Source organism: Zonotrichia leucophrys, chromosome 17 (genome assembly GCF_028769735.1).
Source record: "Zonotrichia leucophrys gambelii isolate GWCS_2022_RI chromosome 17, RI_Zleu_2.0, whole genome shotgun sequence".
NCBI lineage: Eukaryota > Metazoa > Chordata > Aves > Passeriformes > Passerellidae > Zonotrichia > Zonotrichia leucophrys.
The window spans coordinates 9,129,933-9,157,351 of record NC_088186.1 but is presented as its reverse complement, the minus strand read 5'-3'; the positions used below and the strand labels follow the sequence as shown (position 1 = coordinate 9,157,351).

The following is a 27,419-nucleotide window of genomic DNA, read 5'->3' as shown; positions in this document are numbered from 1 at the left end:
TTCCTTTCGATTTTATTTCAAGGATCCCGAGCTGATCCCTCTCCCTAAGCATTTGTGCTCCTTGGGATGGGTTTTCCAGCCCCGGTTTGGCAGCTCTGGGATAAATTAGCTCATGGTTTCATTTCCTGGCTGTTCTGCTCGGTGGCTCAGCAGCAGTGAGGGGCAGGGAGCGATAACGATCCGATGATTGTTCATCCCATTTAATCAGCACTTCCCAAGGCTGTTTGCTCTCCCAGCTGCACTGCTGCCATTTCCAGCTGTTCCAGGCAGCAGGAAGCCTGCTAATCCATTTTTAACCCTCTCCTTTGTGTTCTCTCTGAATTCCCATTTCCAGTGAACAACGTGGAGTTTGAAAGCAAAACGGAGGAGAAGAAAGACGTCGATGACCTGACCAAAAATGGGCCTAAACCAATCCTGCCTTACAGCTCCATGTTCATCCTCAGCCCCACAAACCCGTAAGTTCCTTCCACACCAATCATGGGCTCCAGGTGCTTCAGAGCAGTAACATGAGTGGGATTTTCATCTCTGAAAACACACTGGGGCATTAAATAAAAGCTTATTTCTGTGGGTCAGATAATGCTGTTCTGTTAGTTTTCCTGTGGGGGATAAATTATCAGGACAGAGAAAAGAAAATGCTTTGGGCAGACCCTGCTGGTTTAGATCCCAAAAAGTGAGAGCACAGGTACAGTTGGGAAAAAATTTTATCAGGAACAACAGGTTGAGGAATATTCCCACACTGTTGGGGAAAGATTTTATCAGGGACAACAAGTTGAGGAATATTCTCTTACTGTTGGGGAAAGATTTTACCAGGAGTAACAGGTTGAGGAATATTTGGATACCAGCAGATTCCTGCAGGTTCCTCAGCTGGAATTCCTGTTCTTTCCATAAAGTGGTTTGTATCACTGCAAACTTTGAACTTCTGAGAAAACCCGGATATTTTTTATTTGTCAAGGCTGAGAGTGGGATCTGCTGGGGTTGGGGCATTTCTTCCCCTTCAGGCAGTGCTGCCTCCTGGGGAGCTTTGGACTCCAAGCCTGGGAATTCTGAATCTGTTCCTCTGCAGGGCTGTGGGGTTGGAATTATTGTGGTATGAAGGGTGTGAGTCAGTTTGAGCATTTTAAGGGAGGGTTTTGGGGACTACTGGATATCCCCTAGGAGCAGAGGTTTCTCTCTGGCTCAGGTAAACTTGTACTTGGAATTTCTCTCTGTCCAGACACCAAAGGGGAGCTCAGGCCCTTCTTTGGCAGCTGGATTGAAGAGAAGGATGAGTTCTCCTCCTGCTGCTGAGGGCTGTGACATCCTGTACAGTCCTGGAACAAAACAGGCTCTGAGTTTTCAGATTTGACCTCCAAAAAGCCCCTGTGGTACCCCTGGACCCTGGGCAGGCTGAGCAGCATCCCAGCATCCCAGAATCTCCTGACTGAGCTGGGAGGGACCCACCAGGATCATTGATCTGGCTCCTGGCCCTGCACAGACACCCCAACAATCCCATCCTGGCCATCCCAGATTGTCCAAACGCTCCTGGAGCCCTGGCAGCCTTGGGTTCATCACCTGGGGAGCCAAATTGGGATTATGGAGTTTGGCCTGTCTGGATGGATAGGGAAATTGTATTTCCCTAATATTTGGTCTTTTTGCTGTGAAATGACCACCAAAACTGAGGTGAGAAAGATGTGCTAAGGCAGCAGGGCTGGTGAGGAGTGAGGGGTGCTGAGCCCTGGGCTCTGAGCTGAGGGCTGGGCTGGGCTGCCAGAGAAGCAGCAAAATTTCCTTGTATCCTATGGCTGCTTCTTTTCTCTGCCCTCATCCCAGCTAGGACCTTGTGAGCCTCAGGATCTGGGGGTTCTTTCCGTTTCTTTGTTGTTTCAGCTTCCTCCAGATTTCACTTCCCCCCAGGAATAAAAAGAAAAAAAGAGCTGTGCTGAAAGACAATTGGAAAAACAAAGTTCACTGGCAGAAAAAATGTGTTACAAGCAATCCAAGGGGGAATACCAAGCCAAAGCCCAAACTCCAGGAATGTCAGCAGCTTGTTTGTCCTCTGGGCAAGGTGCAGAGCCAGCTGCATCCCCCAGGGGTTCTGGTTGCTGGGAACAGAGCTGAGAGCTCTTTCTGGGGTCAGAAGCTTTTCCCCACTCCAGTGCTGCCATCTCCCTTCCAAGCCCTGCTGGGATCCATGACCCAGGTGCTGCCAGAGGGGAAAACAGCTCAGGGAAGCAGAAATAAATTCCTTTTTTCCCCAAGTGGCACCACCCTCTTAGAGCACACAGGGCTGTGAAGTGATTTCTCAAGCCCCACTGGCAGTTCACAAATGCTCCCACATCTCACTGCTGGTTATGAACAGTGAGGGGCTAAAAATAGGGGCTTGTTACTGCTTTGATGAATTGAGTTTGATGCAGGAATTATGGCTACAAATGGTATTGGAAATGTTGCCTTTCACTTCTGTGGCTTCTCAGGGCATGGAGATGATCATCTTCTCCTGGCAGATTGAAAACCACAGTTAAGGGGTCCACAAAAGCACTTTTCTCCAGGTTATTTTCTATCACATTTGCTTCCCTGGTATTTGGAACTCTTTTCCACTCTGAATCCATTAGCAAGCCAAAGAAAAGGAGTATGTAAGTAGATGTGAAAAATAGACTTTAATTCTCACTGCTCAGATATTTGCTTAGAGAAAATGGGATAGAGGAGCTGAAATACATTCTCAGATAACAAAGTTGTTGGCAAGTTAAATCTATAATTTGATTCTCAGGCTAAGTCCTTTATTCAGCTGACAAATATGGTGCAAATGCAGAGCTCTGTGTGCAATTAAGGATTTGGGAATTGTGGTCAGAAGGAATTATTAGCTGCAATTTGTGAAGACTTTTGGATTGCTTAGAAATGGGAGCATTTACCATTTTCCTTGGACACAATTTGTGAATAAAAAGATTAGGTGGAAGTAATCAAATCTATTCCTGTAAAGTATTTGTGCTGTAAAGTGAGAGTTGGAGTAAAGTGCAGGCAGAGAGAAATTGGTGGGAGGAACACTCAGAGCCACAAAGGCAGATTCAGCTGAGAGTCTCAACATTTTAAAGGGATTAGTTGACACTAAAAGGATTTCAAACCTTGTTTTGAGCTCACGGGGCGTTAACCTGGCAGTTCAGAGGGAGAAGGACGGGGGAGTGCCATAAACATAATTTGCAGAATTGAGTGTGGATGCTTGAAAGCTCTCAGTGCTCTTTTGACAGATGGGTGGAGAGATAAATAGATAGAGAAATAACTAGATAGGGAGATAAATAGATCAAGAGATAAGGAGATGAATGGATGTTGCTGCCTTGCAGAGGGAGCAGAGATCAGTGCAAAGATGTTGAACTCCCTTTATTATCTCTCACCACAGATCTGCTGCAAACTGGAATTTCAAGCCTGTTTTTTAATTTCCTTCCCGTTGTTAGGAAAATTAATCCACAAACACCAGAGGTTTATGTCCAAAAAGCAGACAGAGGAGTCCTTTTACTTTATTCCAATAAAGGGAGAGGCCATGGGGCATTCCCGTGGGATCTCTCACATTTTTGGAGGATGCAGCCTCCTTTTTATCCCAATTTCCCAGCCACATTTCCCTTCTCTCTTTCCCCATTGGCTGAGGTATTTGGGAGCTTCAGATTTCCCAAAACACCTGATACCAAAGATTCCCCTCTAATGTATAACCCTCCTTTTAATTTTTAATTCTTACTGAATTTAGGGGTTTTTCTTCCCCATTGTTTCTTTCATCGTTCAATATCTAATTTTGTTTATCAGCAAACCTAAAGTTTATTTGTAAAAGCAAATATCTTTTTCCATTCATCAATCATTTGTTTATCTCCTAGTGCTGGTTTTATCTACCAGCAGACCCACTGTGCTGGTGTTCACAGGGGTTTTCGGATGAGGGAAGAGATGAGGATCTGACTCCATGTTTCAGAAGGCTGATTTATTATTTTGTGATATATATTACATTAAAACTATACTAAAAGAATAGAAGAAAAGGTTTCATCAGAAGGCTAGCTAAACTAAGAATAAAAAGAAATGATAACAAAGGCAGCTGTCTTGGAGTCTCTCTCTGGGCCAGATGTGCTGTGATTGGCCATTAATTAGAAACAATGAGACCAATCACAGATGCACCTGTTGCATTCCACAGCAGCAGATAATCATTGTTTACATTTTGTTTCTGAGGCCTTTCAGCTTCTCAGGAGGAAAAATCCTAAGGAAAGGATTTTTCATAAAAAGGTGTCTGCGACAACCCTCAGCTTGTTCGCAGAGACAAATCTGCTATTCCTCTCCCCATGATCACAGCAGGAGTCCCAGAGGTGCTGCCCCTGCTGGGTTTGTGGCGTTGTCCCCTCCCTGTGACCCCTGGTGTGCTCCTGTCCCCGCAGGATCCGCCGCCTGTTCCACTACATCGTCAACCTGCGCTACTTCGAGATGGTGATCCTGATCGTCATCGCCCTCAGCAGCATCGCCCTGGCTGCAGAGGACCCTGTGCAGGCTGAGTCTCCCAGGAACGACGTGAGTGCCACCCAAAATTCACAGAATTCAGGTGCTTTTTCTCCTCCTAAAATTCCCAGAACTCAGGTGTTGTTCTCCTCTCAGAATTCACAGAATTCAGGTGCTTCTTCTCCTCCCAAAAAGCCCAGAATCCAGGTGCTTTTCTCGTCCCAGAATTCAGGTGCTGTTCTTCTCCCAAAATTCCCAGAATCCAGGTACCCTTCTCCTCCCAAAATTCACGGAATTCAGCTGGTTTTTCTCTTCCCGAAATTCCCGAATCCAGGTGCTTTTCTCCTCCCAAAATGCCCAGAATTCAGGCGCTTTTCTCCGCCCAAAATGCTCAGAATCCAGGTGCCGTTCTTCTCCCAAAATTCCCAGAATCCAGGTGTTTTTCTCCTCCCAGAATTCAGGTGCTTTTCCCCCTCCAAATAGGTGTTTCCCAAAATTCCAGATAGGTGCTTTCTCCTCCCAAATGCCAGAATCTATGCTTTCTCAGCTATGGTGTGTCCATTCCCATCTCTGCAGGTGCTGGCCATGCAGAATTAGAGCTGCCTTTGGGAACACACTCCAGTTATCTTTGTTTCACTGTCAAAATGCTCACATTCCTGCTCCTTTCTGCTGCTTCAGCCACATCTGAGCCTGAGAGCTTGGAAATCAGGGGTTGTGTGGCTGATGTGGCAAAACTGGCACCCCATTCCACACAGGGAAAGGATCCTAAGGACCTTGAAAATCCTTAGGAAAGGATATTCAAAAATTTCATTTTTAAATACCCTTTTGCCTTGGTAAACCTGTCAGAAACGCAGGAGCCAGCCTTGAGTGCAGTGTGGCAAGGTCTGGGAAAATGCTGCTTTAAATCAGATTATTCAGGTTTATGCCTAAATTATCTGCAACCCTCCCACCAGATGATTTTTGTCCATCCCAGCAGACAGACCATTGCTGGATGAGGTATTTTACTCCTTGCTCATGTGCAGGTTATTTCAGTGTGTGGCCTTCTCTAACACACATTTTTCCTTCCTACTTAGGCTCTGAAATACCTGGATTATATATTTACAGGAGTCTTCACCTTTGAGATGGTGATCAAGGTAAGAACTTTTCCAACTTTTCTCACCTCCTCTTTCAGATTTATTTGTGAGAAGCTGGAACAGGACAGAGGTGGGGAGGATGGAGTTGGGAGCAGCTTTCACAATCAGATGCAGCAGCTCTCCTGGCCTAAATCTCCTATTTTATGGAGGAAAATCAGGATATCTTTAGGAGCTGTGGCTGTGTAAGAGGATAAAATCTGTGAAGAACCAGGAGCTGACAGACCTTGCTGGGACACTCTTGATTCTTCCCTTTGGAAGGAATATTAATAACAACTGATTCTTGGTTTGTCATGTTTCAAAAAGCTGAGAATTTATCTTTTTGCTCAGTAGGGTGACAGGTTTTGTCAAAACTATGGGGCAGTAACTTCCCAGAGAGCACAATTCCATAAAATCAGGGTTCACTGCTGGGGTAAGGCAGGAGTTGGGTTTTCCTGTCAGAGCAAGATGCAAAAGAGATGCAGAATAAAACCAGGATTAATGCATGTGTGTGGGAAAAAATCCTGGGGAGCAGTGAGAGCTCTCATTTCTACAGCTTTTGGTTGTGGTTTGTTAATTTGAGCTTCATTTTTGGGAGAGTTTTCTTGCCTGTTAGAGAGGAGCAGCTTGGCCGAGTATCTCAGCAATTTGTGAAGGGTGCTTTGATCCAGAACCTTCTCCTGCCTCTTGGCAGGGTGGGTTTGGGCCATGTTTTATTAAAACTCTTCCTTTGCTGGGTTTTCTCTGCAGATGATTGACCTGGGGCTGCTGCTCCACCCTGGCTCCTACTTCCGTGACCTGTGGAACATTCTGGACTTCATTGTGGTCAGTGGGGCCCTGGTGGCTTTTGCCTTCTCGTAAGTTCATTTTCCTCCAAATTCCCAAATTCCAGAGAATAAGTGACAGAGGGGGCAGGGGGCTGGCACGGGGACAGTGGCTGTGTGATGTTTGTGGCTCCATTTCTCAGTGAAATGTTCAGTTCCTGCCCTTTTTCCAGGGGGTGGGAAGAAAAGAATAAAGCCAGCTATATTTGTGTTGTGGAATCTGGAGAAAATCCTGCCAGCTTTAGGCTGAGTCCATTCACTGCTCATTCAAACACCAAGCCAAGATTTTTGTGACTCTTTGGCCAGTTCTTTTCAGGAACTCACTGTAACACTTTGTGGCAGTCCAGTGTCTCCAGTCAGTGATCGTGAGAATCTTGAAGTGTTTTGAGAAAACAGTTTAAGAAATCAGCTGATAACCCTGTGAACTCTTGGCAAACCCTTCTTTCCAGAATTGTGGATATTTATTCTGGCTCACAAACCTTTGCTATTTCTCTCCTTTTCTCTCCTCTCTCTGTACTTCCACTGAGTTTCACTCCCTCCCTCAAACCCAGCTCTGTATTTTTGCCTTTAAATAACACCCCACGTTCTTCTTTCATGTCATGGAGGATTTTGAGCAACAAACACAGAGAAACAACTCCTTAAAAATTAAGATTAACTTCTCATCTGAGCTTTTTTCCTTGGAAACAACCAGAGGATGAGCAATGCAGCTCCTTCCATCCTTCAGGAGCCGAGCTGGAGAATGGGAAGAAATTTTCCACTCGGGTTGTTGTTTGCAAATCCTTTGCTGAGAAACAATGGGAGAGACCTGGAAGCAGGCAGGGGGACCTGACCAGTTTAATCTTCTGCTAAATTAGCCCCGAGCAATTAGGGGAATGTTCAGCAGCCCCGCACTGCCCGGTTTGTGACACCCCGATTAGAGGAGAGGAAATTGTTTCACTTGCTAAAGAGAATTAGCAGCTAATGAGAAAACCATCCACCTTTGTCAGGGAGCTGTGGAGCGTGCCTGGGCTGCTTTAGACTGGCAAAAATTTTTAAAGCAGAGCCAAATCCCTGCTCCTCTCTCAGCTCTGCACAAAATAATGCACAAAATGTTGTCTTTCTGGTAAAAAATTCCTCAGCAGTTTTTTATTTTCTGAGGTGTCAAAATTGCTGTCACATCCAGGCTGTGAGATTTGTGGTTTAGATCTGCTTTTTTTTCAGTGCAAATACAAATAAATACAAATACAAATAAATACAAAAAACCCCTCTAAGTTAAATTGATCAAAAAATGGATGGAAAGGATTGATATTTTAGGAGACAGGATTGATATTTTAGGTGTGATTTTTGGGGATATTGAAAGCTGGGCTGTGCCTGATCCTTCACCAAATTCATCAGGTCTTGGAGAAAATCATATCTAACATAATGTTTTCAAAGGGATGATGCTCTCCTCTCTTTAAACATTTTGTCCCTCATAAAAATCAGATTTTTGGAGGAGCTGACTGCTCTGTCCTAAGCAAAATTATCTTGGTGAATGTACTGTTCACCTAAAATTTAATATCCAAAGCCAAGCTGGTGTTTAAGCTTCACTACACATGTGTGGGGTTTTACTTCCCTGCACATGAAATATCTGTGGAACATCTTTCAGAACTAGACTGACTTAAGCCAGACTGAGTTGATCAAAAATTTAACTTGAAAAAGCCATGTAGTAACATTAGAATTTAACAAAGCTCCTCTGAGTTGAAGAGAGGTAAAGAAGTAAAATGATCACAAAAAACAACACAACCCAAAGCCTGGGGGTCCATGAGAATTTCCCTTTTCCATCAGGAATTCAAACTTCCAAGGCTGATGGGAGAAGGGGCATTTTGGGAGCCCTTCAGAGCAGCTCCTGTGCTGTGAGAACAAACCTCAGGCTCTGCCTTTACAACATCATCTCTTTGAACACCATCTTCTTTTGAGGGAGATTTTCCTTGCTCGAGTTATGGATTAAAATGAATAATTTTTAATCTTTCCGAGGCTTTTCATGCTCAGGTTTTCTTCTGTTGCTGATGTTGGGCCATGAATATCTAACAGCACCTCATCAGCCTCTAAATAAATTACTTCTACATCCCCTGCCTGTGCTTTGTAATAGGTGCCCCAAGCTGCTTTTATTTTCCACTGTGAGTGAGTCTTGAGCAGGGTTTTACAGCCAGGGACTGCATAAACCCTGCCTAGTTACTGTCTCCCAGATTAAAGTCAGACAAGCTTCTTTGTGAGACTCGGGAAAATTTGAATTTCTTCTGTGATTTTTCTGCTTTCTGTAAGCCCTGCTCCCCATCCCTGTTCCAGCAGGCAACATCCAATACAGGGAATGCCTGCAGCCTCCCTGCTGGAGCCCAAAAGCTGGAAAATCAGTCATTCCTAAGAAATGGCTTTTTTCTGAGTCCTGACAGGGTAGAGAGCTGTGACTTAGGCCCAGCTCCTGGTTTGGTTAAACCAGATGGACACACAGAGGCAGCTGAATGTTGATAATCCCAAAAAGGAGCTCCTGGAGCCTCTTTGTTGTTCAATCAGTTGGGTTTTTCCAGCAAATCCTGTCACCCTCCTCAGGGTCACTAAAAATGGGATTTAATGTGGCTGTCACAACCTTGTTTACAAGAACCCACAACTCCCTCATGCAAGGTGGGATTTAATTCATGTTTTTGTCCTCCTTGCTGTCTGCTGAAGGTGATATGAACCAACTTCTTGCTGAATTAACCCATCCCCTAAAAACCCAGGAATAACAAAGCTCCCTGAAATGCTCTCTTCTGGAATATTGCAGCAGCCTGTGTTAATTTAAGCATTTGAGATGATATCAGTCACTTGTACAAGATTGATAAAATCCAGCTCTCAAAGCAGCTGTGGGTTTCTTTCTGCCTGCAGCTCTTTAGAAGCAGCTCTGTGGTTAGAAAAATAAAAAAATAAATTTCAAACAACACCCCCGGAGTGATGCTGGGAACAACAATATGATGCTGATAATAATAAACTAATGTTTTCCATTCAGCAAAGCATTTCAAAGAGAAATCCCTTTCTTTTTCGGGAGATAAACATGCCACAAACACCCAGACATGTTTGAGTCCTTAGGGAAAAGGAAGCAAACAAAAAACCCATGGAAGCTTGTCACCAAAATCTCTCAGCCCCAGGTGCAGAATGTACTTGGGAGGAACAGCTGAGGGAGAGAAGCAAAAATTTGGCCTGGAAAAAATTGGAACAGAGATGCTCAGAATTTCGGGATGTTCTTGGGAAAAACAAATAATCAAGGTTATCCCTCCCAAAGTGGGAGAGAAGAGATGTGGAGGTGTTTTTCCCAGTGGAAGGGCTGATCCAGCAGGGAATGTGTATTGTGTTTACAGGGACAGGCAGGAGTGATGAATCTGACTTCATGTTCTCACAAGGCTAATTTATTATTTTATTATACTATATTATATTAAAGAATACTATACTATACTAAGAATACAGAAAGGATATTTACAGAATGCTAAAAAGATAATAATGAAAACTCCTGACTCTCTCCAGAGTCCTGACACAGCTTGGCCCTGATTGGCCAAAGAGTGAAAACAACTCCCAGCAGAATCCAATGGAACAATCACCTGTGGGTAAACAATCTCCAAACACATTCCACATGAGCACAACACAGGAGAAGCAAATGAGATAAGAATTGTTTTCCTTTTCTCTGAGGCTTCTCAGCTTCCCAGAAGAAAAACCTTGGGTGAAGGGATTTTTCAGAGACTGTGAATGTGACAAATGTGGGGTTTCTGTGCAGAGCCCTCCCTTCCCCGCTGGTTTATCCCGTGGGCTTGGTGGGAGTGGGCCAGGGGCTGGGGGATCTCTCTGATGTTTCTGTTTGTCATTGACTCTGCTCTTTCTTTGTCTTCTCCTCGCTGGAATCTCTCTCTAGGAGTTTCATGGGGTAATATGTTCTTCCTGTCTCTTGCTGCTCTGTTTTGCCTGTCCAACCTGTGTCCACACACTTTGCCACTGTGGAGACAACCCAGCCATGTTCCACCCATCCCATTGCCCCCTCCGTCCCTTTACTGCTCATTATCCAGTGAAATGTATTATTTTAACTCATCCATCCTGATTTTCCTTCAGCAGAGATAGGAACAGACTAGAAATCCAAGGCAGGGAGTCAAAAAACCACGTGGAGATATCTCTGTACCAAAACTATTTGAGGGGCTGACTCAGTGGGCACTAAGGGGCGAGGTACAATTCATGAAAATCTTAATAACCAGGCTTAAAGAAGAATTTTGAGTCTCTTTTAGAGGATTTCACCTCCAAACAGCCAAGCTGGAAGCTCCAGGGCTGAGCTTTGCAGTGTGGGCAATGTGACCCAGCTGGGATCCAGGCTCTGATACTGGGGAAAGTCTCTGCCATGAAAACAGAGCTCAGGGAGCTTTTTGCAGGGCTGATTTGCAGAGAAGGAGGTTCCAAACATTGTATTTAACCCTGTGCAAGTGGCAGCTTTGCTGTCATGGGAGGCAGAGCTGTGTCCTCTGTCCCCACATTCCAGGAGCTCCAGGGGGATCCTCCACAGCGAGAAGGATGCCAAGAAAAGCCTTTGATGGGGTCCATGAAATTTGGCACTTGGTTCTTTCTTCTCTCTAGGAAAGCAGAGGATTTAGGGCAGAAAGAGGGTGGCTTTGTGCTTGGGCAGGGTGGGGTGACCTCATTTACTCTTCCAGGGAAGAATTCACTCTGCCAGGAGGATTCCAGGCTATCACAGAAGGCAGAGGCTCCACCTCACCCTGAATTTTTGATGGCCTGACTCTGAGGGGTCCGTGTTACCTGAAATCAGAGCTGCTGGCAGCAGCAACAGGAACAAGCAGCTTCCATTTGAAAGAACCACTGAATTTTTAAAGGCTCTTTTATTTATTAAAGGGAGAAAAGGCGCTGCAAAGCTCTTTTAAAAAATTCCTAATGTTTTAAATAAACATGCAGCAAACTGACACAGAAAACACAACAACAAAACAGCACTGGCCTAATGCACCCAAAAATGATCTAATGCAATTTTTTTTTTTTTTTTTTTTTTTTTTTTTTTTTTTTTTTTTTTTGCTGTCTGCCTTCATCCCATGCTCCTCTTTAGCTCTTATTCAAGATTCAGCTGTCCTGAATGTTGCAGTTGTTATTCTGCAGTCAATTAAAACCTTGTCTTTCCATGGCAATTTGTTTTTGTTGTGAGGAATATTCAGGTCAGATGTGTGCTTGGATACACCTTTTGACTGAGTCCCAGCTCCATCTGGACCTTTTATTTTCTGGGACATCTGGCTTTGTATGAAAGCAGGGAAAAAAACCCCAGTATTGGCAGAGAGGGTTTTAAAAACACCCAAACCCAACCCTGAGGGTTTTATTTGACAGAAGAGTTGCAGAGGATCCTTTTAATTAAAATGCAATTTGCATCACTCTGGGTCAGAGCACCAGGAAAAGCTTTTCCTATAGCAGGGACCTTACTGTGACAAGCAATAGGATTTGTTTTTTTTCCTCAGGATTCTCTATATGGCTCAGAGCATAAATCCCATTAAGATTTAATTGGCTCACGCTCTTTATTTGCTTAAGTGCCTGAATGGAAAAAATCAGTCAGCCCTTCTTAGTGTCCTCTGCTGAGGCAGAAGGAATTCTGTGTGACTGGAGCTGTCTGCCCTCCACCTCTGAGCTCACTCATCCATGACTCTCCCATTCCAGGGAAAAGCAGGAGCCAGGATTTGCTCTGCTCCACATCTCTTTAACCTTCCTGGAAATATTAATCCCACAGAAATTCTTCCTTCAGGTGTAGAGCCTGTCCTGGGAGAGCAGAGCAGGGAAATATCTCTGTACTCGTTTGCACGAGGCCTCATTAGTGCAGTTGTTAATTGGCACAATAGCAGTGTGGTAATTGGGGTCTGCTGGAGTCAGGAGAAAGCACCACTTGGGAATGTTCTGGGGTTCTGAGTGAGCCCAGGGGAGCAGAGCTGAGCTTTGCAGTGTGGGCACTGTGACCCAGCTGGGATCCAGGCTCTGGTACTGGGGAAAGTCTCTGCCATGAAAACAGAGCTCAGGGAGCTTTTTGCAGGGCTGATTTGGGAAGGAGGTTCCAAACATTGTATTTAACCCTGTGCAAGTGGCAGCTTTGCTGTCAGTGCAGAGCTGTGTCCTCTGTGTCCACATTCCAGGAGCTCCAGGGGGATCCTCCACAGCGAGGAGAAGGATGCCCAGAAAAGCCTTTGATGGGGTCCAGGAAATTTGGCACTTGGTTCTTTTTCTCTCTAGGAAAGCAGAGGGTTTCTCTTCTCTCTAGGAAAGCTGGAGGTGCTGATGGGCACAGCAGAAGTGTGGCTGTGGCTGGTGGGGACAGAGCAGAGCTCTGGGCTCACTGTCCCCATGTCCCCCCCTTCCCTTCCTGCTGCCCCCAGATGCCACATGGCCCCAAAGGGTCTCCCATTCACTCCTCCCTCAGCCCTGCCCTCCTCAGCTCCCACCTCCCCTGGGCTGTCCCCAGGATTGGCCTGGCCTGGCAGAGGGGACAGCCCAGGGGATGGGGTGGGATCTGCTGGGGCATCTCCTTGGCCGTGACCCCTTTCCCCTTTTGCTTCCCTGCTGCCATTCCCATCCTCCTGGAGAGGCTGAACAAACTCTTCTGCAGCCAGGGCACTGCTGAGGGTCACACCAGGGAGCTGCAGGTCAGCCAGTGGCTCTGGTGACACCAAGGTGACCATGGCAGGGACACTGAGCTGAAAGCAAATCTGCAAAGCCAAGCCTAGGCCAGACCTTCAGCTCTGCTAAAACCTGATGAGAAAGGCAGAAAAAACTCTGCTGGCAGTGCCTGTTTCATCTAGAGCAGATCGAAGATCTCTAATGAGAATCAAATATTATTTTTTAAAATATTTAGTAGTTATTTTGTGGCTTTAAATCAGTCCTGTAGCTCTGGGAGTAAATCCAGTGCCTGGGTTTAGAGCCATGTCAATGATCAGGGTCCAGCTGGGATGGATTAAAATGGCCCTAAAAGAGCCCTGAAGGATGAGAGAGGGAGAAGATGGGGACCTGTCCATGCTGTTCCCCCTCTCCTCCACTTCTACGAAACCTTGTGGAAAGGACATTTCTCCTCAAGTTATACATGCTGGGATACAACCCACAGCCCTCCATGAATTCCTGTGTGTCCCTCTTCCTGCATTTCCAGACACCTGCAATGCCTGGGGATGGGACAGAGGGACTGGAGCTGAGGCAGGGCTGTGGGTTTGGGTTGGAGATTCTGGTCCAGGGTTACTGTTGAGTAGTACGGGGTTAGCAGTGAGTTCTTGGATTTCTAAAAATTCCCTTTCCAGGGCTGAGCAGGCTCAGCCAGCCACAAAACTGGGTGGTTTCCTCCACTCTTGGTGCTCCTCCCTCAGCACAGGATGTGGGGCAGGGTGGGGGAAGCTTTGCAGTCCTTCCCAAACCTCTGTGGGTCTCTCGTGCCTCTCGTCCTTCCATTATTTCCCTCTTGGAGAAGAGGAATGTCCAGAATAGGTGTGTCAGCATCTGTCCCACATGTTCTTCATTCCCACCTGTGTTCCCTTAACACAGTCCCAGACCCAAATCTCCAGCCATGAATAAAACTCTGTTCCAGATTTCCATCCCATTTCCCACTCCATATGAAATGAAGGGAATGTTGTTGTTTTGCCATGGGGTTGGAAGAAGATGTTCCTGTTGTCTTCTTGTGTTTCTTTATTTTGGAAGTGCACGAAGAAAGGAGCTCTGTCCTTGCCCTAAAACCCCTCTTGATGTTAACAAGAGGAGCGTTCTCAACCTTGCACTCGGTTTTAACAAAACCTAAACCCCAAAAGTGACTGACAGCACCTGCATGCCTGAGTGGGGAGCTGCCCCAGCACTGGTCCAGGCATGTAATATATTGCCATATTACATGTTCCTGCATGGGATTGGTGGCATGTCCTCCTTGGGAGACTCAGGGATGAGGGAACAGGCTCTGACCACCAGGAGAGCTCTGTCCCTCATCAGGAAGGCTCCCGAACCCTCTTGGCACGATGTTCCTGCCAGAGAAGTGCACGGAGAAACACCCCCTGCCTCATCCAGAAACACCCCTGGCCTCATCCAGAAACACCCCTGGCCTCATCCAGCTGGGAGAGAAGAACCTCGTGTGGCTCTGTCCCTTCTCCTGCTGGGAATGGGATGGAGGAGCTGAGCCTCCTGTCCCAGTGCTGCTGCCCTGACTGGGAGCATTGTTCAGGTGTGGAGTTGGGGCGGGAAGGGCCCCAGGTCCTGGTGAGTGGCTGGGCCAGCACGTGTGGCTGAGCCCTGCCAGGACCCTGTCCTGCCCCATCCTTCCCCTCTGTGCTGCTGGAGACACCCCAGGTGAGGTTGGGTCATCCTGCCTGCAGCGCTGGTGAGGATGGACACAAAACACATCAAAACATCCCCAAACCCAACCAGTTCCACCACCAAAACCATCCTGGATGCCCACAAATATCCCAGTGAGTGGCCTGGGGAGCAAACAATTCCCTCTGTTGTTCTTGTGCCTTTTTCTCCCTTGCAGAGGAACCAAAGGCAAGGACATCAACACCATCAAGTCCCTGCGAGTCCTGCGTGTGCTCAGGCCTCTGAAAACCATAAAACGGCTGCCAAAACTAAAGGTTAGAAAATAACCCAAATTTTTCCTTAGTTTTCCTTCTCTGGAGGTTTCTGGCTGGTCTGAGTGGAAGCTGGTGGACCCCACATAATCCAAGTTGTTTCTGTTGCTTTTATTCCATTGCAATGAATCTTTTTGCCAGATGAGCACAAAGAGCTGGGCAGATGTTGAGCAAATGTCAAACACTTGGGTGCTTTTGCAAACATTGTGGATAATGTTGGGGATTCTTGTGAATCCACATGAAAATAAAACCTCTACAAATAGAAAAAAAAGCAAATAAATTAAATTACAGTTCATAAGTGGGATGGTCTTTGATGTGATAAAGGAGAAAATGGGGTTGGAAGGGTTTGGCTTTCCCTAGAGAATTTAACATGAATATTGCAAGATTTTCCACAGGCTGTCCAAAGAGATTTGTCATTGCTATAGGAGAAGCTTTAATTTATTCATCTTTCTATTAAAGAATCCATAGTTCAAGGGTTTATCCCTAGAGCACTGATCTAAAAAATACAATAAATTTAACTGCCTGGGATTACTCATCCAGCACCAACAATTTGAGGAACAGCCAGGCCCTGCAAAGAGAGAGTGGAAGGAGTTAACAAAACTCAATAATTTCTGAGGTTTGGGGACTCTTCAATACCTTTTGTGGGCTGTTTTCTGTGAGAGCTGAGGAAAAAGCAATGAATGATTTGGAAGGGGGAAAATGTGTTAGACAACTTCTGTTTTCACATCAAAATAAGGGTCAGCTGTTCTGTAGATTTGCTTTTGTCTGAGCCCACTATTCATGCTTAAATAATTGTAGTTTTATGCTCACTAAATTTCTCTAAAAAAGAGCATTAATGTAGAAATTTCATGTAGGGTTTCTGGGTTGATCAGAGGGATTTCCATCAGGGTTTCTGGGTTGATTGGAGGGATTTCCATCAGGGTTTCTGGGTTGATCGGAGGGATTTCCATCAGGGTTTCTGGGTTGATCGGAGGGATTTCCATCAGGGTTTCTGGGTTGATCGGAGGGATTTCCATCAGGATTTCAGGGCCAATCAGAGGGATTTCCATTAGGATTTCTGGGCTGATCGAAGAGATTTCCATCAGGACTTCTGGGCAGATCAGAGAGATTTCCATCAGGATTTCTGGGTTGATCAGAGGGATTTCCATCAGGATTCCTAGGTTGCTGTCTTGGTTTGAAAAGACAGGTATCTGCTAAGGAAGGCAGGAGCCTCCCCTGAAATGGAAAATGTAAACCCCCTCCCTCTGAATTGTTATGATTTTGAAATTAAGGGGCTCTCAGGCAAAGATATGGGAGTAAGAATAACAGTTCTTTAGTAGGGAAAATAAAATGCAGTAATCCAAAACAACAACAAAACAACACTGCCGGAGTGAGAGCATGCCCTGCCCCCTGTGTGTCAGGGCGGTGTCCCAGCCCCATCCATGGGGGCTCAGCCCTCCTGCAGTGCCAGCTGTGGCTCTGCTGCAGCAGGGATCCTGCACAAGGGGGGAGTTTTCCTCTGCAGCTCCAGGGCTGCTGCAGATGGGCCTGGGCTCCCTCTGGAAATGCAGGGCAAGAAGAAAGCTGCTCCTCTGGGAATGAAGTGGGCAAAGGCTGTTGTGCTGTTCCAATCCTCAGATTATATCCAAGTAGGAATGCTTGGCTCCTCCCCTTGGGCAGAGCATCTCCCAATGGGATGCTGGAATGGGATCAACCATGCAGGGACACTCAATGGCCCGTTAACGACAAATTCCTCCCCTCCCTCCTGATGGGAGAATGGGTCCTGGAAGAGATAAAGAATTGAGTGCCCCACCTGGTTTTAACGGCTGACCCATTAGCAGAGAATAACAATAGAATTGACACCTCCTGCCACATCTCACATTTGCAACCTGAGACAGTTGCATCAGGGGTAATTTTGTGAATGATTCACTTCCATTCAGAGGAACAGAAGCAGGATTGTACAAACCCTGTGCTCGGGCAGGGACTGCTCAATTTCTGGTATTATGACAAACTTCTGACTAAAATGAAACTGCAAATTACTTGTAATGAATCAGGGCCTCATACCCACGTAGGAAATGGATTTGAGGAGTTCTTTGCAGGGAGCTTGGGAGTGCACATGCTGACTACATTAGTCACACCTCATTTTGACAGACAGCTCTTTATAAAAATATTTATTCAAATCATTTGGTTGCTTTGTTTCTGGTATTTTTTCCTAATTATTCCAACAGTTTTTATCCAACCACTGGAAGTAAAATCAAAACCAGTGCAATTTTCATTTTATAATGAAATGTTTTCTCAGGACTAATATTGTCTTGACAAGCTGTGATTGTCTTTATAAATGTTATGAGCAGCATCAGAAGATTCAGTGGCACAGCCAAAGTTGTGGATAAAGCAGGAGTAAAAGGAAGCTGGAGTTATTTCTCACGACTTTGGGAAATGTTTGGGAAGCAAAAATCCATTGAAGCATCCATGGGTGGTGGGATGGGTAATGAGTCCCAAATTAGAGGGATTTAGGTGGGATATTGGGAAGGGATTGTTCCCTGTGAGGGTGGGCAGGCCCTGGCACAGGGTGCCCAGAGCAGCTGTGGCTGCCCCTGGATCCCTGGAAGTGTCCAAGGTCAGGCTGGATGGGGCTTGGAGCAGCCTGGGCAGTGGAAGGTGGGAGTGAGATGATCTTCAAGGTCCCTTCCAGCCCAAACCCTTCTGTGATTCCCTGAGTGTGTTTAAATGGTGGTGCCAAGATTTTGGATGAACTCTTCCTTTCTTCCCACCCCTTGACCTTGTTCCCCTGCCTCCCCAGGCTGTCTTTGACTGCGTGGTGAACTCCCTGAAGAACGTCCTCAACATCCTCATTGTTTACATGCTCTTCATGTTCATCTTCGCTGTCATCGCCGTGCAGCTCTTCAAGGGCCGCTTCTTCTACTGCACGGACGAGTCCAAGGAGCTGGAGAAGGACTGCAGGTACAGCTGGGAGCAGGGAATGTGGCAGGGAGCAGCTTCCTCCAGCTCCCCAGGCTGGCCCAAAGGCAGGGATTTGCTCAGTGGGAAGAGTCTCCTGTAAATAAAAGCAATAATTCAGCTCAGGTACCCTGGAGGTGAATTTTCCCTTCTTTTTCTTTAGCAGCTGTTATTCCTGGCTCTGATCTTCAAGATACAGGGGAGGCAGCTTCTTTCCTGGGAAAGCTAAGTGTGATGTTTGAGAAGAGATTGTGATAGTGTGACTCCTCTTTCCACCTGTTGCCTCCATTCTTAGAGCTCTTATGAATTAGAAAAACACACTGAATAAATAATCAGAAGCGTGGGACGTTAAAGAGCTACTAATTAGCGAGGACAGGGACAGGATGTGAATATCTTAAAATCCCTGTCATGCTTTGTTCTTCCCAGCAGGCTGGCAAGGTGTGTTGTGCATCTCATTAGCTTTTTTCTTGGCACCCAAAGCACCTCCTCAGCACTGTCTGCTCTGCCCACCCCTCTCCTGCTGCCTGGCACCTGCAGGGCTCATCCCTGGTGGGGTCCTAGGGGCTGTCAGTGCAGTTCTTCCTTGGAAAAATGCAGCTAAATTACAGAGAGGGATGTGAAATTACAGACTAAGGTAGGTTGGAGAGGATTCTCCACATGCCAGGCCCCTCAGAGTGGGATACATTTAGGAATTAGATTCAACCCTGGAGCAGAAGGCAGAGGTGTTTCCCCATCAAGCAAAAGTTTCATGTGGGGTCAGACAGTTGAGGGGCAGGCAAGGTGTTCATGGTTGGCTTTGCCTAATGAATGAGTGAATGCCCTGATTAAAATCTCTTCCATTTTCAGACCTCAGGTCCAGTTCCCATAGCTAGAACTGGCTCAAAAATTGGCTTTTACTTCTGTCATAGACTTCAAGGGAGTCCCTTTGTCTTTAACCCACAACACAGTCCAGACTGTGCTGCTGGGGCTTTCCAACACTCCTGAGTGCTAAGAAATGCCTGATCTGCTTTAATTCTCTCATTGGCTCCAAATCTCTTTTTCCTAGGGGCCAGTACCTCGATTATGAAAAAAATGAGGTGGAAGCACAGCCCAGGGAATGGAAAAAATACGAGTTCCACTACGACAATGTGCTCTGGGCTCTGCTCACGCTCTTCACCGTGTCCACAGGGGAAGGGTGGCCAACGTGAGTACATGGCCCTGGCAGGGGCTGATGGTGCAGGTAAAGCAGGTCCCCAAAGCTCTGAGGGACAGCAGGTGACCTGGGAAATGAGAAAAGTCCTTTATCAGCTAAGTTTTGTGTGATTATTGGATGAACCAGCAGGCAGAGCTCTGTGTTTTCTCTGAAAGTTTTCAGTTCTTGCTTCAGGCTTTTGGACTCGCACACCTTTCTCAGGGGTAAAACTGATAATGGAAATGGTAGAAAATGAAGGGGGAAAAGTGTTGTGAGCTCTGCTGAAAGTCTGCTGGGTGTGACAGGCCCCAAATGACATTTCCTGTTCAGCAAATGACTTTATTTTGGCACACGTGGAGTGCAGTGTGTGGCCAGGGCTTCTCCGCCTCCACGTTCAACTCTTTCATGAAATAAAGACTAAAACAGCACCAGCCTCCCTTTCCCAGTCCCTCACTGTGTTCCCCTACTTGGATGTCATCAACACCTCTCTTTCCCCACTCTTACTCCATCCCTGTTGACCAGAGAAGAGAAGCCAGATCCAGCTGGATCCTCTCCCCTTTGGGAGGTCAGGGGGGATCAGTGGATCTGGGCACAGCAAATCTCCACCATTCTGCAGAATGGTGAGAACAATGGGTTTCCCTATAAATATCCTCAAGGAAAACTTTTCCCAGCCTCGTGGATGGGAGCAAGCTTTTCCTGAGCATATGTGGAAAACCCTGCATGAGAGTGAAGGCCAGGGAGTGATTCTCAGGGGGTCCTTGGTGCTTCCCAGGGATTGTGTTGACCTTTCCTCTCTCTTTGCATTTGCTTGCAGTGTGCTGAAGCACTCGGTGGATGCCACCTACGAGGAACAGGGGCCCAGCCCTGGCTACAGGATGGAAATGTCCATCTTTTACGTGGTGTATTTTGTTGTCTTCCCTTTTTTCTTTGTCAACATCTTTGTGGCGTTAATCATCATCACCTTCCAGGAGCAAGGAGATAAAGTGATGTCAGAGTGCAGCCTCGAGAAAAACGAGGTACCCACCTCTTGTGACTCCAGAGTTGGTGTTCCAGGGGCTCAGAGCTGCTGGATACTAGTGGATATCCCCACTCCCCCTGTGCTGGGGGTCTGGAGAGCAGTGGTTATTGGAGGGTGTGTTGTGTAGAGAGCAAAGAAATGAGTGGCTGTTTCAGCTCCTGCATAAAACAAACCCCAGGGAGAGCCCCCAGATGCTTCCTGTTGGGAACCACTGTCACACATCCCCCTGGACCACACCACAGTGAGGATGGGGAGGCCCTGGCAGATGCTGCCCCATCCCTGGCAGTGTCCCAGGCCAGGCTGGACAGGGCTGGGAGCAGCCTGGGATGGTGGAAGGTGTCCCTGCCATGGCAGGGATGGCAGTGGATGGGATTTAAGGTCCTTTCCAGCCCAAACCATTCCATGATTTTGTTTGCTCGAGTGTGGAGGAGTAGAGGGAGGCAAACCTTGAGGGCAGACCTCAGAAACCAAACTGAGGTTCAACTACTGTGAAAACTCCTCTCTCAAGGTTAATTTTGTGCCTGGCTGGGATTTTTCTTCCTGGCAGCAGTCAGAAGGAGATGCCTTGAGAAGAGTGTATGACCAAGGCAGAAAAAGCTGTGAGGCTTTTCTTTAAAGCCCCCCAAAATACCATAATTTTTCTTTAGTTACTGGCATCTGTGTATCTTCCTGCCATGGGTGTATCCAGTTTCCTTCTCAATCCATGCAGATTTTTAGCATCTGCAACATCCTTCCTCCAGGGTCCCACACCCTCAATGACCTCTTTTGGGAAGAACCATCTCTTTTCATATATTTTGAAACTGGAACCTGATTTTTGATGAAAAGAGATGAATTTTGAAGTGATTTTTAATTAGTTCCTTGTTTGTCTAAATGAACAAAAAGTCCAAAATAAAGCAGAATATTTAGAGAGCTTTACCCATGTTATTTTCCAACTGAGCAGAAAGTGATTTCAGACTTGCAATTTTTATGTAAATTCAAGTTGAGAAAACACTCCAGAATCAAAACCTCTTGTAGAAATAAATTTTTATCACTTTTATATTCATAATAAAGTGAACAGAAATAGCCAGTGAAAGGGATCTCTGAGAGTTCCCCCAAGTGCTTTTGGTGTATGATTTATTGGTAAATTCAGTTCTCATTTTACGAAACATTCTGAGCTCTTTGCGTGTTGCTGTGTGAGAGGACACACCCAAGTTCCACAATACTTTTTAAAAACAACAAGTAACATCTTTACCAATCCTCTGATTCCTACAATCACCCATCAGGAGGAACTGGAAATGTTTTTAGAAGTGGGAAGGGATCAGGACCTAGGAGAAGCTGGGCTCTAATGGAATGTGGTAGGACTGCAAGGAGCATAGGAATGTTAAAGGGTAAATATTCCAGGAGAATGGATCAGGATTTGGGGATCCTGTGCTGCATTTTACAGGAACAGCCAGTACTCACTTGGTGTTAATGCTCTGCTCACTCTCCCAAGCACATCCCGATGAATAAAGACTTCCAGCCCTTTTTGTGGCACTGTTTCATCCCCTTTTTGTTTTGTAGAGGGCCTGCATAGACTTTGCCATAAGTGCCAAGCCCCTGACCCGCTACATGCCTCAGAACAAGCAATCCTTCCAGTACAAGATGTGGAAATTCGTGGTGTCCCCTCCCTTTGAGTACTTTATCATGGTCATGATTGCTCTCAACACCATCGTCCTCATGATGAAGGTGAGTGGGACCTTCCTGAATCTTGGAATTTTGGGCTGTTGGCTGGAGAGACTCTCACCTTGAGAGCTGGGGGTCTCAGCAGAGCAACCACCACTCCTCATGTGCCTGGTGGGATTCCTTTGGCCCCTGAGGGAGGTGGATTTGCTGGGATGAGATCCCACCATGGGCTTCCTTGCAGAGTGGTGGTTGGGCTCAGCCCCTTTGAGTGTGTGACCATGGGATGGGAACGGGGATCTGCAGGTCCTGATCTCCAGCCCAGCCTGAGCTTTCTCCTGCAGAGCAGGGTCTTGGGGCTGCTCAAAGTCCAGTCAGGCCATGGAAATTCCAACTGAAACAGAGTAGGGTTAGATGGGATATTGGGGAGGAATTGTTCCCTGTGAGGGTGGGCAGGCCCTGGCACAGGGTGCCCAGAGCAGCTGTGGCTGCCCCTGGATCCCTGGCAGTGCCCAAGGCCGGGCTGGACAGGGCTGGGAGCAGCCTGGGACAGTGGGAGGTGTCCCTGCCATGGCAGGGGTGGCACTGGATGAGATTTAAGGTCCCTTCCAATTCAAGCCATTTCTATCATTCTGTGAAATTACTCAATTTTGGAACAGCATCAGGCTCCTGGGATGTGATCCAGAGTGGAGGAAGAGACACAGGTGGATGATGTCCCCTCCTATCCCTTGCCTATCTTAGAGTATCTTCACAATCAAGGAGTCCCCATATTAGTGGAAGGAACAGTTCTGCACTTGTCCTGTGGGTTGGAAAATGCCCTTCCTCCCTCCTGGTCCGTGCTGTGCTTACAGGGGGATGTCCCTCAGCAACAGTCTCCACTGCTGGGGATATTCCAGCTGCCCCCTCAGTACAGGATGGAGCAAGAGAGACAGGAATAATTGTGTTGTAACCCCAAATCCTGCTCAAAGTGAGCACAGAATCCTGACTAAAATGAGCAGGAATCAGCTGGGGAAGGTTTTAGTCTGTCAGTGATCTTCCAGTAACAGCCCTTCTTCCATCCCGCTTTAGTTCTATGATGCTCCAGAAGCATACGAAGAAATGCTGAAATGCCTGAATATTGTGTTTACATCCATGTTTTCCATGGAATGTGTGCTGAAGATCATTGCCTTTGGTGTGCTGGTAGGTGCCTTCCTCCTTCCCTGCCACCTCTTTCCTCTCTCAATGAAATGCTCGCATTTCATGATGCACATTTAAAAAGAAACAAACAAAAAAATCCCTGACCTGTGCTGGCAATAAAAAAAATAACCCCTGGATCTCTCTATTTCCCTTGTGTTCTCATTTGGCAGAATTATTTCCGAGATGCCTGGAATGTCTTTGATTTTGTAACAGTGTTGGGAAGTATTACTGATATTTTAGTAACAGAGATTGCGGTAAGTACAGTTTGCTCAATTTATTTCATTTATAAACAAAGCTGTGCCCTGTCAAGACACTGAACCTTCTCCCTACCAGCCTTATTCCCTGGAGCTGCCTCTGGGAGTCATGGTGGCCTTGGCTGACCCTGTTCCATGAGCTCAGCTGAGCACAGCTGTCTGCCCCAAAGAGGGAAGGCTTCTAATGAGAAGCACTGTGCTCGTGACTCTGCCAGGAAGCAGCTCCTTCTCTCCTGCAGCAAACTACTCCATCCCCAGGCCTTTTCTGCCTGTTCATGGAAAAATCCTGATGAATTTAGAGAGGGAAAAGATCAAAGGGATTCTGCTGTGTTAATGTGGGAGGTTTTTTGCAGGGCATGTGTCTGGCCCTTGGGGTTCCTGCCCAGTGTGGGTCACAGGGCAGGGTGAGGGTGAAGGGAAGTGACAGGGACATGGGGAAGGGAAGAGGTGAAGAGTCTGATCCTGTCACAAAACCTCTGTGGGGCAATGAATAAACAAACAGCTCTCACATAGGATTTCTGGCCAGCCCTACAAGGGCTGCTGTCTCCCTGCTAACAAGCCTTGTACATCTCACAAAGTGGCCAGACTCATCATTAAATTCTGAAGGATTTTTCCTTAAGGGCAGCCAATGTCTGTCTCAATCCCTGACAGTCTGATATTACCTGATGTATAAATTGCTCCTCTCCTGTCCCAGTGCATGTTGTAGCTGATGATGTATCAGATGTGATGAATTTGAACTTGACCATAACTTTTTTCCTCACTCCCAGGGGTTTGCCTGTAGATCTGTTTGTGTGTGCTCAGAACTGTGCTCCTCACGTTCCTTTACAGGTGGTGGTGAAGACCATGTGACTGTTTCTAACAAAATGCATTTTTATTTAACCTCCTTGGTACAAAATAATGCACAACCCCCCAGGATTTCCTCCCCATACAAATGATGTTCATTTATCTGCTGGTGAATCCTATGTTGTAGGCTTTGGATTTTGTTTTCAGTGCAGCCAGGCTGAAGTTACTCAGCTCACCCTCTCTGAGCGCTGTGGGAAGGCACAGGGTGCTTGTCCCCACTCCTTCTGCCATGGGATGTGTTTTCTTGCCAAGTGCACCCAAACTTTTGCCATGGTTTGAAAATATTTGCAAGTCAGCCACAAACAGATTGAAGCTTTTCCAGCCCCACTTTGGCCACTTTTCCTGGGAGGAAGCAGCACTGACAGCTCACACAGGGTAAGGGAGCCTCTGGTTGCTCCCAGACTGGTGTCTTCTCCTTCAGGAAGGTTTCTGCTTCTCAACACCAAGCCCACATGCTGCTAAAATCCTCATTTTTGGAGCTATTTTATAGGCAAGGAGCAGCCACAGTGCTGCCCTTCCCTGCTCAGTTAATGGGACATTGCCTCTCCCTCCAGCTCCCAGGATGGCCCAGCCAGGGAACTGGGTCAGGCTGGGCTCTGAGACATTTCAGCATCAAAACCTTTGCAGAGTTGTGGGAATTACCCCTAAAACCCCAACAGGGCTAAGCTCCCAGGGACCCAAGTGCCTTTCCCTTCTCCTCCCAGGTGGGAAAGAAGAGGTTTTTTGTTTTATGAGCAACTGAATCCATTCAGTACTAAGAGAGGATTTTCTGAAGGAGGTCACCAGATTCCCCTGGCAGTGTCCAACATGGAGCTGATCACAAACATCTCGCATATAAAAGCCAGATGTCCCCAGGACCACTCCAGCCCTGAGCTCTCAGTCTTTGGTGTCTCTGCTCTCTCTAAGTTCTCTCCCTTCTGCAGAACCCTCGAGGGGTTGATCTCTTCCCCAAGTAGGAAGCAGCAAGGCAACGGGAAACAGCCTCAGATTGCTCCAGAGGAAGATTAGGGTGGATATTAGGAATAATTGCTGCATGGAAGGAGTGGTCAGGCACTGGAACAGGTGGAGTCCCCATCCCTGCAGGGATTTGAAAGCTGTGTGCATTTGGCACTTGGGGACAGTGTTTAATGGTGGCCTTGGCAGTGCAGGGGGAATCTCAATAATTTCTGAGACCTTTTCCAACTTGAACAGTTCCCTGATTTCTATGTGGCCACCAGATCTCCTTCTCTGCTTTTCCCTTCAGACAGAGATTGCCCATGGGTGATCGTCCCCTGCCACTTTTCTTTCTAAACTTGGTTTTCAGCACTTCTTTGATGCAGCTCCTGCCTGCTCTCCCCAGCAGCCTCCATCCCCAGGGGACAGCCACCAGCACACACTTCCCTAAGCCACACACATCCATGCCAGCCTCCCCCAGGGACAGTGGACAGGGATCAGAGGGATCTGCACAGTGCCCTGAGCAGCTCAGCTTGCTTGCAGGGGACATTGATGGCCAGGCCTGAACACCCCTGCTTTGTTCTGGCACTGGGTGTTGGCAGTGGTGCCCTGAAACTCAAACTGATAATGGGATTGATAATGGGATTGATAATGGCAGCTGGCAGGATGCCCCTCATGGAATTCATTCCACTTCAGCCAGTGGAATGTAGTCGATGTGGTCTTGTACAGACTCTCCACTGCCACCAAAACCTTCCTGCCCTCAAAGCCAGGCTGGACAGGGCTTGGAGCAACCTAGGGCAGTGGAAGGTCCCTGCCTATGGCAGGTGGGGGAAGAAAATGGGCTTTAAGGTCCCTTCCAGCCCAAACCATTCCAAGATTGTACGATTTTCCCCTTCCAGTCCTGAGGATGGAAAAGCAGCAGAAGGATGCAGCCCTCTGTTCCTGGCCAGCTTTGGGATAATTTGTTAAACTGCAATTTCACCTGATTTAAATACTTCTGGTATTGAGAACCTGTTGCCGCAAGCCCCCAGCTGGGTAATAATTAGCACTGACTCCATGAGTCTCAGAAGGCTGAGCAATCACTTTTTTATACTAATTAAGAAACTCATCACCCTTACAGTCACAACACAGGTGGACCCAACCTGTGGGTCCAATCCAAACACCATCACCAGTGGCTAACTAAGAAACCACCCCCTGGTAAACAAATCTCCATAACACATTCCACATGTGCACAATAACAGGTGCAGCAGGTTAAGATAATTTTATCTTACTTATCTCATTCTTTTCTCTGATCTCACAGCCTGCCCCAGAAAGGCCTGGGAAAGTTGTGTTTCTCTCTGTAGCCAGAGAGCTGCTGCCACAAGCACCAATGTAGAAAAATGAATGAACAGAACCAGTCTGATCCAATTTTGAACCAATAGCTCCAAAATAGAACCAAGTTTAGAAAAATGCAGGAAAAAAGGGCTGAAAGAGCTGATGCAGAGATGTGAACGTGCAGGATGGTGGTGAGGAGCAGGAGGTGCCTCACTCACAGAGCACAGCCCAGCTGTGGCCTCTGCCCAGCCTCTTTCCCTTTGCAATTCCAGGTAGGGCAGAGCAGGAAATAAAGGCTGGGGATGAGCATCCACTCAGCTGCTGCTGAACCAACCCCTCATCTTCCTCACCTCAGGGCACTCTCCTGGAGCGGAGAATAAGCAGAGAGGAGAAGAGCTCTTGGATCAGTCCCACAGCTGTGTCCCCAGCAGGGAATGGCCCTTTCTCCATGTGCCTTCCTCAGCTCCAGCCTCCCCTCCTGTCTTGGTTTGGAAAGACAGGAGTCTGCTAAGGCAGGCAGGAGCCTCCCCTGAAATGGAGAATGTAAACCCTCCCCACCCCTCTGAATTGCTATAAATTTGAAATTAAGGGGCTCTCAGGCAAAATTATGGGAGCAGGAAATAACAGTTCTTTAACAGGGAAAGGAAAAAAAATAAAAGGATAAAATAAACAATGCAGTACACTAGAACAACACTGACAGAGTCAGAACCCAACCTGACACCCTGTGGGTCAGGGTGTTGGTGGCAGTCCCATTGGAATTGTGGCTGCAGCCCTCCTGCAGTGTCAGGGGTGCTTCTGCTGGAGCAGGGATCCTGTAGAGAAGGATGTATTCTTCCTCTGAAGATCCAGTGGAAGGAGAGGCAGCTGCTGTTCCTCTGGGGAATCCAGTGGAGAAAGCCGTGCTGGTGTCTCAAAACCTCTGGATTATATCTGGGTAGCAATGCTTGGCTCCTCCCTCTGGGCGGAGCATCTCCCAATGGGATGTTATAGTTCTTATCAGCCATGCAGTGACATTCAATAGCTGTTATCAGCAATGTCCCTTCTCCAGGGAGGTGTGGATGTGGTCACTCAGAGAGAGAGATAAGGCAAACTGCCCACTTGACAAAGGTAATCTGCCATACAGATGGTCATTGAAAACAACTTGCATTGCAATCTTCAACACCTCCTCAGCTGG

General features: G+C 46.9%; 1 protein-coding gene across 14 annotated transcripts in view; it reads left to right on the top strand.

Annotated features, from left to right (window-relative positions):
- Positions 1 to 27,419, top strand: part of CACNA1B (calcium voltage-gated channel subunit alpha1 B) — a 322,441-nt gene that overhangs the window by 244,354 nt on the left and 50,668 nt on the right. For all 14 annotated transcript variants that reach the window (XM_064728143.1, XM_064728152.1, XM_064728150.1 and 11 more), the window contains 11 exons: positions 335 to 455; positions 4,380 to 4,509; positions 5,511 to 5,570; positions 6,297 to 6,403; positions 14,868 to 14,964; positions 17,741 to 17,901; positions 18,944 to 19,081; positions 19,884 to 20,085; positions 21,627 to 21,791; positions 22,794 to 22,904; positions 23,072 to 23,155. In XM_064728143.1, the coding sequence (XP_064584213.1) occupies positions 335 to 455; positions 4,380 to 4,509; positions 5,511 to 5,570; positions 6,297 to 6,403; positions 14,868 to 14,964; positions 17,741 to 17,901; positions 18,944 to 19,081; positions 19,884 to 20,085; positions 21,627 to 21,791; positions 22,794 to 22,904; positions 23,072 to 23,155 (1,376 nt within the window). The remainder of the gene's footprint in view (positions 1 to 334; positions 456 to 4,379; positions 4,510 to 5,510; positions 5,571 to 6,296; positions 6,404 to 14,867; positions 14,965 to 17,740; positions 17,902 to 18,943; positions 19,082 to 19,883; positions 20,086 to 21,626; positions 21,792 to 22,793; positions 22,905 to 23,071; positions 23,156 to 27,419) is intronic.